This window comes from Canis lupus, chromosome 15 (assembly GCF_003254725.2).
Source record: "Canis lupus dingo isolate Sandy chromosome 15, ASM325472v2, whole genome shotgun sequence".
In the NCBI taxonomy this organism is placed as follows: Eukaryota; Metazoa; Chordata; class Mammalia; order Carnivora; family Canidae; genus Canis; species Canis lupus.
In genome coordinates this window covers 36,345,431-36,356,129 of record NC_064257.1, presented here as the reverse complement: position 1 = coordinate 36,356,129, position 10,699 = coordinate 36,345,431, and the positions used below count along the sequence as shown (strand labels likewise).

The 10,699-nt window shown below is 37.1% G+C and overlaps 1 protein-coding gene across 13 annotated transcripts in view; it reads right to left on the bottom strand.

The window, feature by feature from the left end:
- Positions 1-10,699, bottom strand: part of CFAP54 (cilia and flagella associated protein 54) — a 291,046-nt gene that overhangs the window by 183,267 nt on the left and 97,080 nt on the right. For all 13 annotated transcript variants that reach the window (XR_003133016.3, XR_003133013.3, XR_003133014.3 and 10 more), the window contains 3 exons: positions 10,335-10,471; positions 5,829-5,976; positions 2,906-3,061 (listed from right to left, as the gene is read on the bottom strand). Coding sequence is in view for 9 of the 13 variants with exons in the window: in XM_025438907.3 (XP_025294692.3) it covers positions 2,906-3,061; positions 5,829-5,976; positions 10,335-10,471 (441 nt within the window). In the remaining 4 variants the exon portion in view is untranslated. The remainder of the gene's footprint in view (positions 1-2,905; positions 3,062-5,828; positions 5,977-10,334; positions 10,472-10,699) is intronic.

Genomic DNA, 10,699 nt, shown 5'->3' with positions numbered 1-10,699 from the left:
AGCACCAGCTTTGAGATGTTACCTCGTGAGGATGAAGCACCATTTTCCAGGGCAAAGTATACACTCTATATCAATGACAATTACTTGGTGTTGGGTCCCCAGTAGGTAGAACACACGGATCTGGGAACTGAGGGGTGGAACTAGGAATAGCATCTTACTAACTGGTGATTTTATTCTATGGGATAAATTACTAATAGAAGGATTAGTATCAAGTGTGTGTCAAGTATATTTGTTTTTAATTTTTAATTAAAATTAGATTTAGTTTAATTAAAATTAAGATTGCTTTACCAAAACCCAAAGCCTACAGTAATTCACATGTTCCCTATCAATGAATGAGAATGCCTTTGCCCCACATCGTCACGAGCAAGAAGAGTTACACAGATCTTTTCAATTCTGTCAGCAATATTATATTGTTCATTTAATGTGTATGTCTAAGGATATTCAGAGTTTGAGCATCTTTTCATGGTTCTTGGCCACTTGAATTTGCTCTCCTGTAAACTGCCTATTCATATCCTGTGGACATTTTTTTAAATTAAGTTGTTGTCAATTTGTAAGACTTGTTAGTACTATATATATAAATATCGTTGTTAGATATTTTTTCCAAATCCACAAATTTTCTACTATCTTTGTTATGGTCCCTTTTGTCACACATAGGTTGCCATAAATATTGTCAATAGTTCTTATCTTTCTTATTATTTCTAAGTGGTCTGTCTTGCTTAAAAAGGATTTCTACAACCCTGGATTATACATGTAACCTGGGATTTTTTTCCCTTAACTTTTTGCTTTATTTTACATTTAAGTCTTTAGTACATCTGAACTTTTTATATACGGTATGATATAGGTGTCAAACTCTATTTTCTTTCAGATGAATATCCAGAGGTTTCACCAGCATTTACTAAAAATATCCAGTCTCTTCCTGCTGAAGTGGATGCCAATTCTGTCACATATTCTCATACATATTGAGGCCTATTTCTAGTATCTCCTCTTGCATTCCACTCACTTTTCCTATTTTAAACAATACAATTTATTAGAACTTTTTTTTTGAGGCTTCTCCTCAAAAGTCCACTCTCTCACCTATAGCAAAAGGCACCCTAAATCAATGGGGTGCAAGAGGATGACAGTGGATTATCCTGAACTTGACCAACTGAGCACTGGTTGCAAATATTGGTCCCAATGTGGTATCCTTGCAAGAGGACACTAAAAAACTATGCATTGCTATGGCTAATGTTTTCTTTTCTATTCAACTGGGAAGAACCAGAAGAAGTTCCCATTCATACTGGGAAGACAAAAGTACGTATTCAGCATCTTTCCCCAGGGCAGTGATAATCCTCCCAGCCTCTGACATATTTCAAGAAATGAACTGAACTCTCTGGGCATTTCTCAAAAACAAAACATTAGATCATTACATCAATAATATGTTAATCGAAATTAAAAGCAAGAAATGGCAAGTGCCCTCTGGAGGGTTGAAATAAACCCTGTGAAGATTCGGGAAACTGCCACATTAATGTACTATTTGGGGAATGCTGAGACACTCCCTCCCATGTAGGTCTGATATCTGGCATCTCTCACCTCTAAGAAGAAAGGACAATGCCAAATAAATGCCTTTGGGTTCTCGAGGAAGCATACACCACACTTGAGAATGCTGTTCTACAATCTATCTACAAATGACATGGAAAGCTGCCAACTATGAGTCTAGATTTTGGATTCTGGAGGCAGATCTCCTAAGCAACTGAACTCCTAAATGTGGGGATGTGGGAGAAGGAGGCACATCTATGCTCCAGTATAGCCACACCAAGGCAAGTATTTGTTAAGTTACCCAAGCCTATTAGTTTTCTCAATGGTGAATTAAAAAAATCTGAGTTGATGATGATAATGATAACGATGATGGTGAAAACTTTCTAAAAGATAAACAGTGAAACCTTACTTCTCTCATTAGTTCCCTGTGGTAGGCAGAATTTTACAACCATCCACAAGATTCTTCCCCCTGGTGTACAAGCCCTATATAATCCCTTCTCTTGTGTGTGGGTAGGACCTGCAAATATGGTAAGAATATCACGCTCATGACTATCTTGTTATATGAGACTCCTCCTTGTGCATACTAGAGGAGACTTTCCTGCTGGTCTTGAGGAAGCAGACTGCCATGTTACGGAGAAGACCATGTGGCAGGGGACTGGTGGTGAGCCTTTAGGAGCTAAGGACCTCCTATCACCTGAGCACAAGGAAATGAGTTCTCAACAACCAGTGAGTTTGGAAGAGGCTCTGCAACCTCAGGTAGGATCACAGCTCTGGCCATCACCTCGATTTCAGCCTGATAAGACCCTCCACAGAAGACTCAGCCAACCCATATCCAGTCTCCTGTCCCACAGAAACTATGAGATAGTAAGTATGTATTGTTTTAAGCCAATAAGTTTACAATGATTTGTTAGGAAGAAGAGACAACTAATATAATCTCTTCAGCCAGCTCTCACCTACTCTTTTTCCATAAATTCCAACTCCTCAATCACCAAGAAACCAAATATTTTTTCTTGGGTCATCTACCAATTATTTTCCCAGATGATGACTTTAACAATATGTTTTTGAATAAATAATGCTGTTTCTAACATTACACAAGCATAAAAATTGAAATGACTTAAAAAAAAAACTAGAAAAGCAGATTGTCAATGTTTAAACATGGATAGCAATGGGGCTGAATGTTTTCAGAGAAATACATTTTAGTCCTTATTTATGTTTGTCCAGACATAATTTAAGTTATTAAAATGTTTTTCAGTTAACTCATGAAATTTTACACCTGTCTTTGACCTATTTGTACATTACAAAAGATACATTGTTGTTTTTTTTTTTCTAAGATGCATTGTTGAATTTCCTTTGTAAAAATATCCTTATTTGGGGGGATAAATATGCTTACCTGTATGACAGGTACCAAAACAATATTGTGGTAGATTATAGGAACAAGGAGGCCATAACATTGAGTCACAGCTTGAAGGGCATAATTGGAATCATTTAGGTAGTTGCTAAGTTCCAATGCCACTAATATTCTCTCACATTCAATTAATCTAGCAATCTGTAAAAAAAAAAAAAAAAAGAAACAGATACTGTTACTCAAAGTGAACATCAAGTGCTTCACCAATGTGTCTCTAAGGAGAAGAAAGGGTAGGAAATGTGATCCTTGTGGCTTAACAACATGTTAGTATGTTAAAATGTTGATATGAAGAAAATCTAAATTCAAGAACAATTCTAACTCCACAACAATGTTATGTATAGATAAGACAACCTTAGACTTAAACTTCAGAACATTTTATAAATAATACAAATACCACTAGTAATGAAAAAAGGACCAATCTTTTTAAATTTTTAGGTAAAACTAAAACTTGGCTATATTTGGTCAGCCCAGGTAGCTCAGCGATTTAGCGCCGCCTTCAGCCCAGGGTGTGATCCCGGGGACCTGGGATTGAATCCCACTCAGGCTCCCTGCATGGAGCCTGCTTCTCCCTCTGCCTGTGTCTCTGCCTCTGTGTGTGTGTGTGTCTCTCATGAATAAATAAAATCTTTTTAAAAATTTTTTAAAAATTAAAAAATAAAACTTGGCTATATTTTAATGTTAGAAAAAAATCAAGCTTTTTCAAAACATAAATTGTAACAAATCATAATTAAAATATTTGTCTCTAATTTTGCCCCCATTGACTAACAAAGTCCCATTTTCTTTCGGGATTTGTGAAAAAAAAAATGGTAAATTTTCAGTAGACCAAATTAATCTTCTATTATACTTCTGCTACTTAAATAAAAATGGTAGCAAAATAGAAATTATGATTAAATGCTACTTTATAAAAGTAGAGATCCTATCCTACTTTTCCTTCCCTTTCCCGAAGGAAGATTTCACTATATTTCTTCTCTCTCTTTTTTTTTTTTTTTTTTTTTTTTTTAGTTTTTATTTATATGAGGGAGAGAGAGAGAGCAAGCACACGAGTGGGAGGAGAGGGAGGGAAGCCAACTCCCCTCTGAAAATGAAGCCCGATGTGAAGCTCCATCCCTCGACCCCAAGATCATGACCTAAGCCAAAACCAAGAGTCAGACACAACCTATTGAGCCATTCAGGTGCCCCTGTTTTTCTATATATACATACAAAATTACATACAAAGAAATTTATCAGTGGCAACCAGAAATTTCCAGGAGTAAATTTTTAGTAGAATGGTAACCCAGCATTCTGAAATTCATTGAAGTACTTAAAGATGGTCTTTATAAAGGCAACATAGTATGAACAGGATGTTGTTTGTAAGTGCTTGGGCTCTGTAAGACTGTGAACTTACCCTGGACAAAAGGGCCATGGCTTGTTTGTTTGTTTTTTCATTTTTGTATCCAAAGACACTGGCAAAGTCTCATGTAACAATTTATTGGTTGATTAATTAATAAATGCATGGGTAGGAAAAAGCAACTGTAAAAAACAAATACATTGAAAAAAAACCTCGATGTGCCTAAGATTTCCTTCTAAAGAAGGAAAAAGGAAGAGGGAGAAAGAAGAGTGATGTTCAATCTAGAATGAAAAAATAAAGCAAAGGATTGTTTTTAAAAGCGAGATGTTAAGAGTTGAAGGTTGTAGATGTACATACAGCAATGTTTATAGCCACCCTGAGAATCCAGCAGTAGGAGATAGGTTACATTCCTGCCTCTATTCAGGAATGCAGTATTAAAATGAAAAACACTTTAGTATGAAAACAAATACTCGTTGACGTTCTTCACCCCAGAAAGGCAACAGTACCTAAGAGAGAAACACAGGAGAAACTAGCCAAAATAGGCAAGATCACACCAGATGTCATCTTTATATTTAGATTTAGAACCAATTTGGGTGGTGGCAAGACAATTAGCTTTGGCATGATTTATGATTCCCTGGATTATGCAAAGAATAATGAACTCAAACACAGACTTGCAAGACATGGCCTGTATGAGAAGAAGAAGACCTCAAGAAAACAGGGAAAGGAATGCAAGAACAGAATGAAGAAGATCAGCAGGACTGCAAAAAACCAATGCTGGTGCTGGCAACAAAGTGAGCTGTAGAATGGACAACGGAAGGAGTAAAGATTCTGCAGTGACTTTGTGCTGATTGTGCAGATATTTCATGAGAGAATTAATAAACTGAGAACTGTAAAAAAATTTTTTGATAAATTGATATGTATCTGCATGAAAATATCTTCAAGATAAATTATAGGGGCACTTGGGTGGCTCAGTCAGTTGAGTGTCTACCTTCAGCTCAGGTCATGATTCCAGAGACCTGGGATTGAGTCCCACATTGGGCTCCCTGCTCAGTGGGGAGTCTGCCTCTCCGTATCCCTCTGCCTCTCTGCCCCACTTGTTTTCTCTCTCTCTTGCTCTCTCACTCAAATTTTTTTAAAAAATAAATTATAAGAAATGTTAAATAAGAAAATTGTGGAATAGCAAAGAGACTGTGATGTCATTTTTATAAAATAATAACTTGCCTATGCATATTTTTAAATATCAGGGATAAAAACAAAACAAAGAAAACAAAATCAGAGTTATTTTTAGTAATAACAGGATTATGATGCATTTCACTTTGTACATTATAACTTTTTGAATATCTGAAATTTATACTACTTTTGTAGAGACAAAAAAAATAAATTGAAAAGAAGAAAAAAATATATATGAACTTGGTCCTATGAAACCTATAAGGAATATCAAATAAACCTGCATGATCGTAAAATGACCTCTCAGCCCATTCACAAATCAGGATATGCAATCCCAAAAAAACATGAACTTGAAACATCAAGAAACAAATAAAGGGAAATTGGCACATTTTTGGTCATTTTTAGATTACTTACTTGTTGAGAGGGGAAAATCTCATTGCCTTTAATATTATCACAGAAAAGATTTTCTTCTTTAATTTTAATGTCACTTGTTACAAAAATATTTCTAAGAAAAAGGTATAAGAGGATTGAAGAAGTCTCTGCCAAAATATCTGAATGTAATCTGCAAAAGAAAGTAAATGATGTTACAGGTATACATATAAAATGATATAGCAGGTAAATGCACCTTTTTAGATTGATCTGTTCTTAATATCTACACAGTGATCCCAAAATAGCAGCAAAAATTTGTGGAATAACTTCTCTCACACTGCTGCTTAAATTAAAATTAAAGATTATGTTTAACAACTAAGAAAATGAAGCTTCTGACATATTGTGTCACAAATACATAAAAATAACTATCAGTAAAATGTTCTCGTTCTAAAGAAGTTTATATACTTCTTTTCTATCAATATCATGAAATCACTACAGATATTCAGAAACTTGGAAAATAGGCCCAATATTTCAATTAATAAACTTTGTGGAAATAAGGATCACCTATAGCAAGAGCCACCATGGGTACAGAAAAAAAGAAGAAAGAAAGAGGCAGGGAGGGAAGGATGGAGGGAGGCAGAGTCTTAATAACTCTTGGATTATTTTTAATTATCTTTCCTAAATTGCAGTCAACAGTGCCAACCATTAGCAAAACTGTGAAATCTGCAACCTTCCTTCTTTGTTTCCAATATTCCCTTCCTTGCTCTCAGCTTTACTTGATGGCAAACTCTCTCTTCTAAGCTTCAGGTCCACCCTCCATTTCTAAAAAACAAGGAAGGATGTGACATCAGTAATTTATACTTGAGGACAAGCTGCTTCACCACCGTGTTAAACGTGGGAATTGGGATCCCTGGGTGGCGCAGCGGTTTAGCGCCTGCCTTTGGCCCAGGGCACCATCCTGGAGACCCGGGATCGAATCCCACGTCGGGCTCCCGGTGCATGGATCCTGCTTCTCCCTCTGCCTATGTCTCTGCCTCTCTCTCTCTCTCATTGTGTGACTATCATAAATAAATAAAAAATAAAAAAAAAAAAACGTGGGAATTATATTTGCTAGGAGAAATTTAGTTCTCTCATTCCTGCAACTCATACTGACTCTCTCTTCACTCACATGATGATCATCAGTATCTGCACATAGGTAGGCAATGCATCCAAGCTGTTGCCTTTCGTGGCTCCATTTCCTTCCCTAAAGACTCACACGCTGGCCAGTCATTTCAATAGTGACCTCTCTAATGCTACAGATCCTGCACCCCTATTTGAAGCCATTAAATCAGTCTGCCTGCCCTTGCATAGATGTCACTGGCTGCTTTTTTAGCCCTGCTACAATAGTCAGTCACTTATTCACTTATTAACTTCATTTGATTTTTTTTCCATTCAAACTAGTGTTTGCCAAATACCTACCACATAGAAAACACTATTCTAGGCCTTGGGTTAATAAAGATGAGTCAATGAGGCCTTAGCCACAAGGAATTGGGCTCTATGACAAATTCACATTATGTGATATCACCTTCGTCATTAGTCCTTTTCAGCAACACTTCCATTATTCCTCATGTCTCTTTGTTCACAATCCCAACAGCGAATGCTCTAAACCTTCTGCTCTCCATCCTACGTGCTCCTCTATCCTCCTGGCTCTACCACCATGATGTCCTTATCACAGCAATTTGCTTGTATCCTCAGTTTCTCCCTCTCCACTGTCTCCTTCCTCTCCACCCTCAAACATGCTTTCCTTGAGCCTGCCCCCCACCCCCAGGGGTCTGCCATCCTCCTCTCTACCACCAAACTTCGCATGAGTGATCTTAGCTTATTCCAGTTCTCCATTTTCAATCACTTCTTACCCAACTGCAAACGGTTTCTGGCCCATTGCACCACAAAAAAATAGCCCTCTTGAACTCATCAATGGCCTCCTAACTGCCAATTTTAAAAGCCTTCATCTCAGTTTTTATCCTACCCAACCTTTCTGTAGCATTTCTTATGGAGCAAAGCCCCTGCCTGACCTTGCACTAGCATTTAACACTGTGGACCAGTCCCTCCTGGGTGATACTCTCATACTCTCACTTCCCTTGGCAATATACTTTTCCAGACTTTCACCTGCTGGACTATTCCTTTTTACAAATTAAGTTATGATAGTTGAGTCTTCTTCTTCTTTCTTTCTTTTTTTTTTTTTTTTATTGTAATGGAAGGGACTGACTTAAGTTTTGATTGCCAAAGCATCTACTTCAAAGAGGCATTCACTTCAAAGATGGCTTTCTCTAATCAAGATATTGCCAGTCACACAACTAGATAAAGAGCCAGGCCACCTCTCCCACTGAGGCTCCTTTGTTTTAGAAATCTTGGTTGATTTCAATACATGACAACTGGGGCCATTTGTTTATTTCTGTTCCCTTGCTTTAAATATACTCTTACTTTTTTAATTCAACAACAAAGAGTGAGCCTATGAAATCCTAGGCACCCTTGACCTCAATAAAAGCAGAACCCCAAGCCCCTGATGTCTCTCTCTCTTTACCTATGACCTTGCTGTGCGGCCCCAGGTGTGCTGTGTAATTTCCAGATCCTGTAAGTAACAAACTTTTATTTTTTTCAAAATTTCCAGATGGTTATTGCTGAAGAGCGTCTTGCAATCATAAGAAGAACCACAAGGGCTGGTTCAGATACAGCATTGGTTATTGATAGGCTGAGACCAGCACAAAATATTTTCAGTACCCTTCCTTGTTTCCATCTCCTTGCTTCAGCCTCTTAAGTGTAAGCAATGTCCAGCATTCAACTCCAGTTTCTATCTTTTCTGCTAAACAGTTCTTCCTTGGGAGATAGCACTCGTCAAAACTTCAATGATGACCTCATGGACATTTTCTCAATCTATCTCCAGCCTTCACCTCTTTCCTAAGTGTCAGTACTAAATATTCAACCATCTACTGGGCACCTCATATCCACAAAGGCATCCTGCTGGAAAACTAAACTCAAAATATTTCCTATCAAATCCATTATCTCTTCCAAAAACTTATCCCAACTCTCTCATTCTCCTAGGACACACTATAGGCCTGCTTGCCAGTCAGGTAACAACAGCAATCCGAGTCAACTTCACTACTTCTACTCTCTTGTCCCCATGTCACATAAAAGCTTCCAAGCTCTGTGTCTTCCTTTTCTAAAGTGCCTCTCAAATCCATCCTGCATAGCACCTAGCATTTTTGTACATGGATAATGCTAAGTCTACATTTGTTTAATTGAATGGAATTATACCTTTATGTGAATAAGCAGTATTAAAGTCTTGCCTCAACCAGCATGTGCATTTAAAGTCATTATCTTTGAGGAATAAAGGGTTTATCTTCTTGTTAAAGACATTTCAGGCATTAACAAGCAGGTGAAAGAGACTGTTGTTTTGAACTTGTTGAGACAGCCTGAAATCACTAATGCTCATTTCTGAAGTTGTTCTTAATTTTTTTTTCTTTTTAAGGAAAAATGGCCATAAAGCAAAGGATGGCCTGTGGTTTTACATGGCTCCTACCAACCCGTTTGCAGTTGCTGATGGTCTAATCCTGGGAGCCTCTTCAAGCAAAGGAAAAACCTTCTTATCCTAACAGCCCACCCATCAGACCATAAATTTAACCCCAACTTGCTTGTTACAAAAGTCCCCAAAGCATATTTGTGTTTTCTAGAATAACCAACATTATCTTGGTCATTATTTGGTATCTTTGTCCCATAGCCTTCACTACTTTAAATTCAGAATGCATCTATATGTCTCCTATGCTTTTTCTGACTCTGGCAAAGAAATTTCTAACAGGAACTCAAGAACTTGGAATGTATATGCTTATTAAAACACTTATTAGAAATAGTTTTACAACAAATGCAATGAAACGCCGGGACACCTGCACCCCGATGTTTCTAGCAGCAATGGCCACTATAGCCAAACTGTGGAAGGAGCCTCGGTGTCCAACGAAAGATGAATGGATAAAGAAGATGTGGTTTATGTATACAATGGAATATTACTCAGCTATTAGAAATGACAAATACCCACCATTTGCTTCAACGTGGATGGAACTGGAGGGTATTATGCTGAGTGAAGTAAGTCAGTCGGAGAAGGACAAACATTATATGTTCTCATTCATTTGGGGAATATAAATAATAGTGAAAGGGAAAATAAGGGAAGGGAGAAGAAATGTGTGGGAAATATCAGAAAGGGAGACAGAACGTAAAGACTGCTAACTCTGGGAAACGAACTAGGGGTGGTAGAAGGGGAGGAGGGCGGGGGGTGGGAGTGAATGGGTGACGGGCACTGGGTATTATTCTGTACGTTAGTAAACTGAACACCAATAAAAAAAAAAAAAAAAAAAAAAGAAAGAAAAGTGAAATTTGTGAAAGCAAAAAAAAAAAAAAAAAAAAAAAAAGAAATAGTTTTACATTGACTATCTTAACATGAAATTGAATATTAATTATAGGCTTCACACCCAACATCCATATTCTCAATAAGCATTAATATTTTAAAAGAATATTTCTAATTACCTTCTCTGTGTAATAGTCATTATATTGCTTAAACAAATAACAGACTGTTCATCATGATGTAGTGAAGCAACAAAATAATCCCAAACTGGTGAGAAAACTTTCTTAGACACCTCATAGTTACCAATCTGATAGGCAACCTACAACAAAGAGTACATTATTTTATGCAATATTTTTATTTGTGAAATGTATCTTTTAAACAGGAATTTTGAGACAGTCTGCTCACACATTAGTTTCATACACAGTTATTCACATTTGTTGTTTTGTTCTACAGAGCCATAGTAAGGTATTGATAGCCACTGGCAAGGGAGGCAGGCACATTTTGAAATCTCTTTTATTTCTAAATTGCATGGAAATTTGAAACCCTG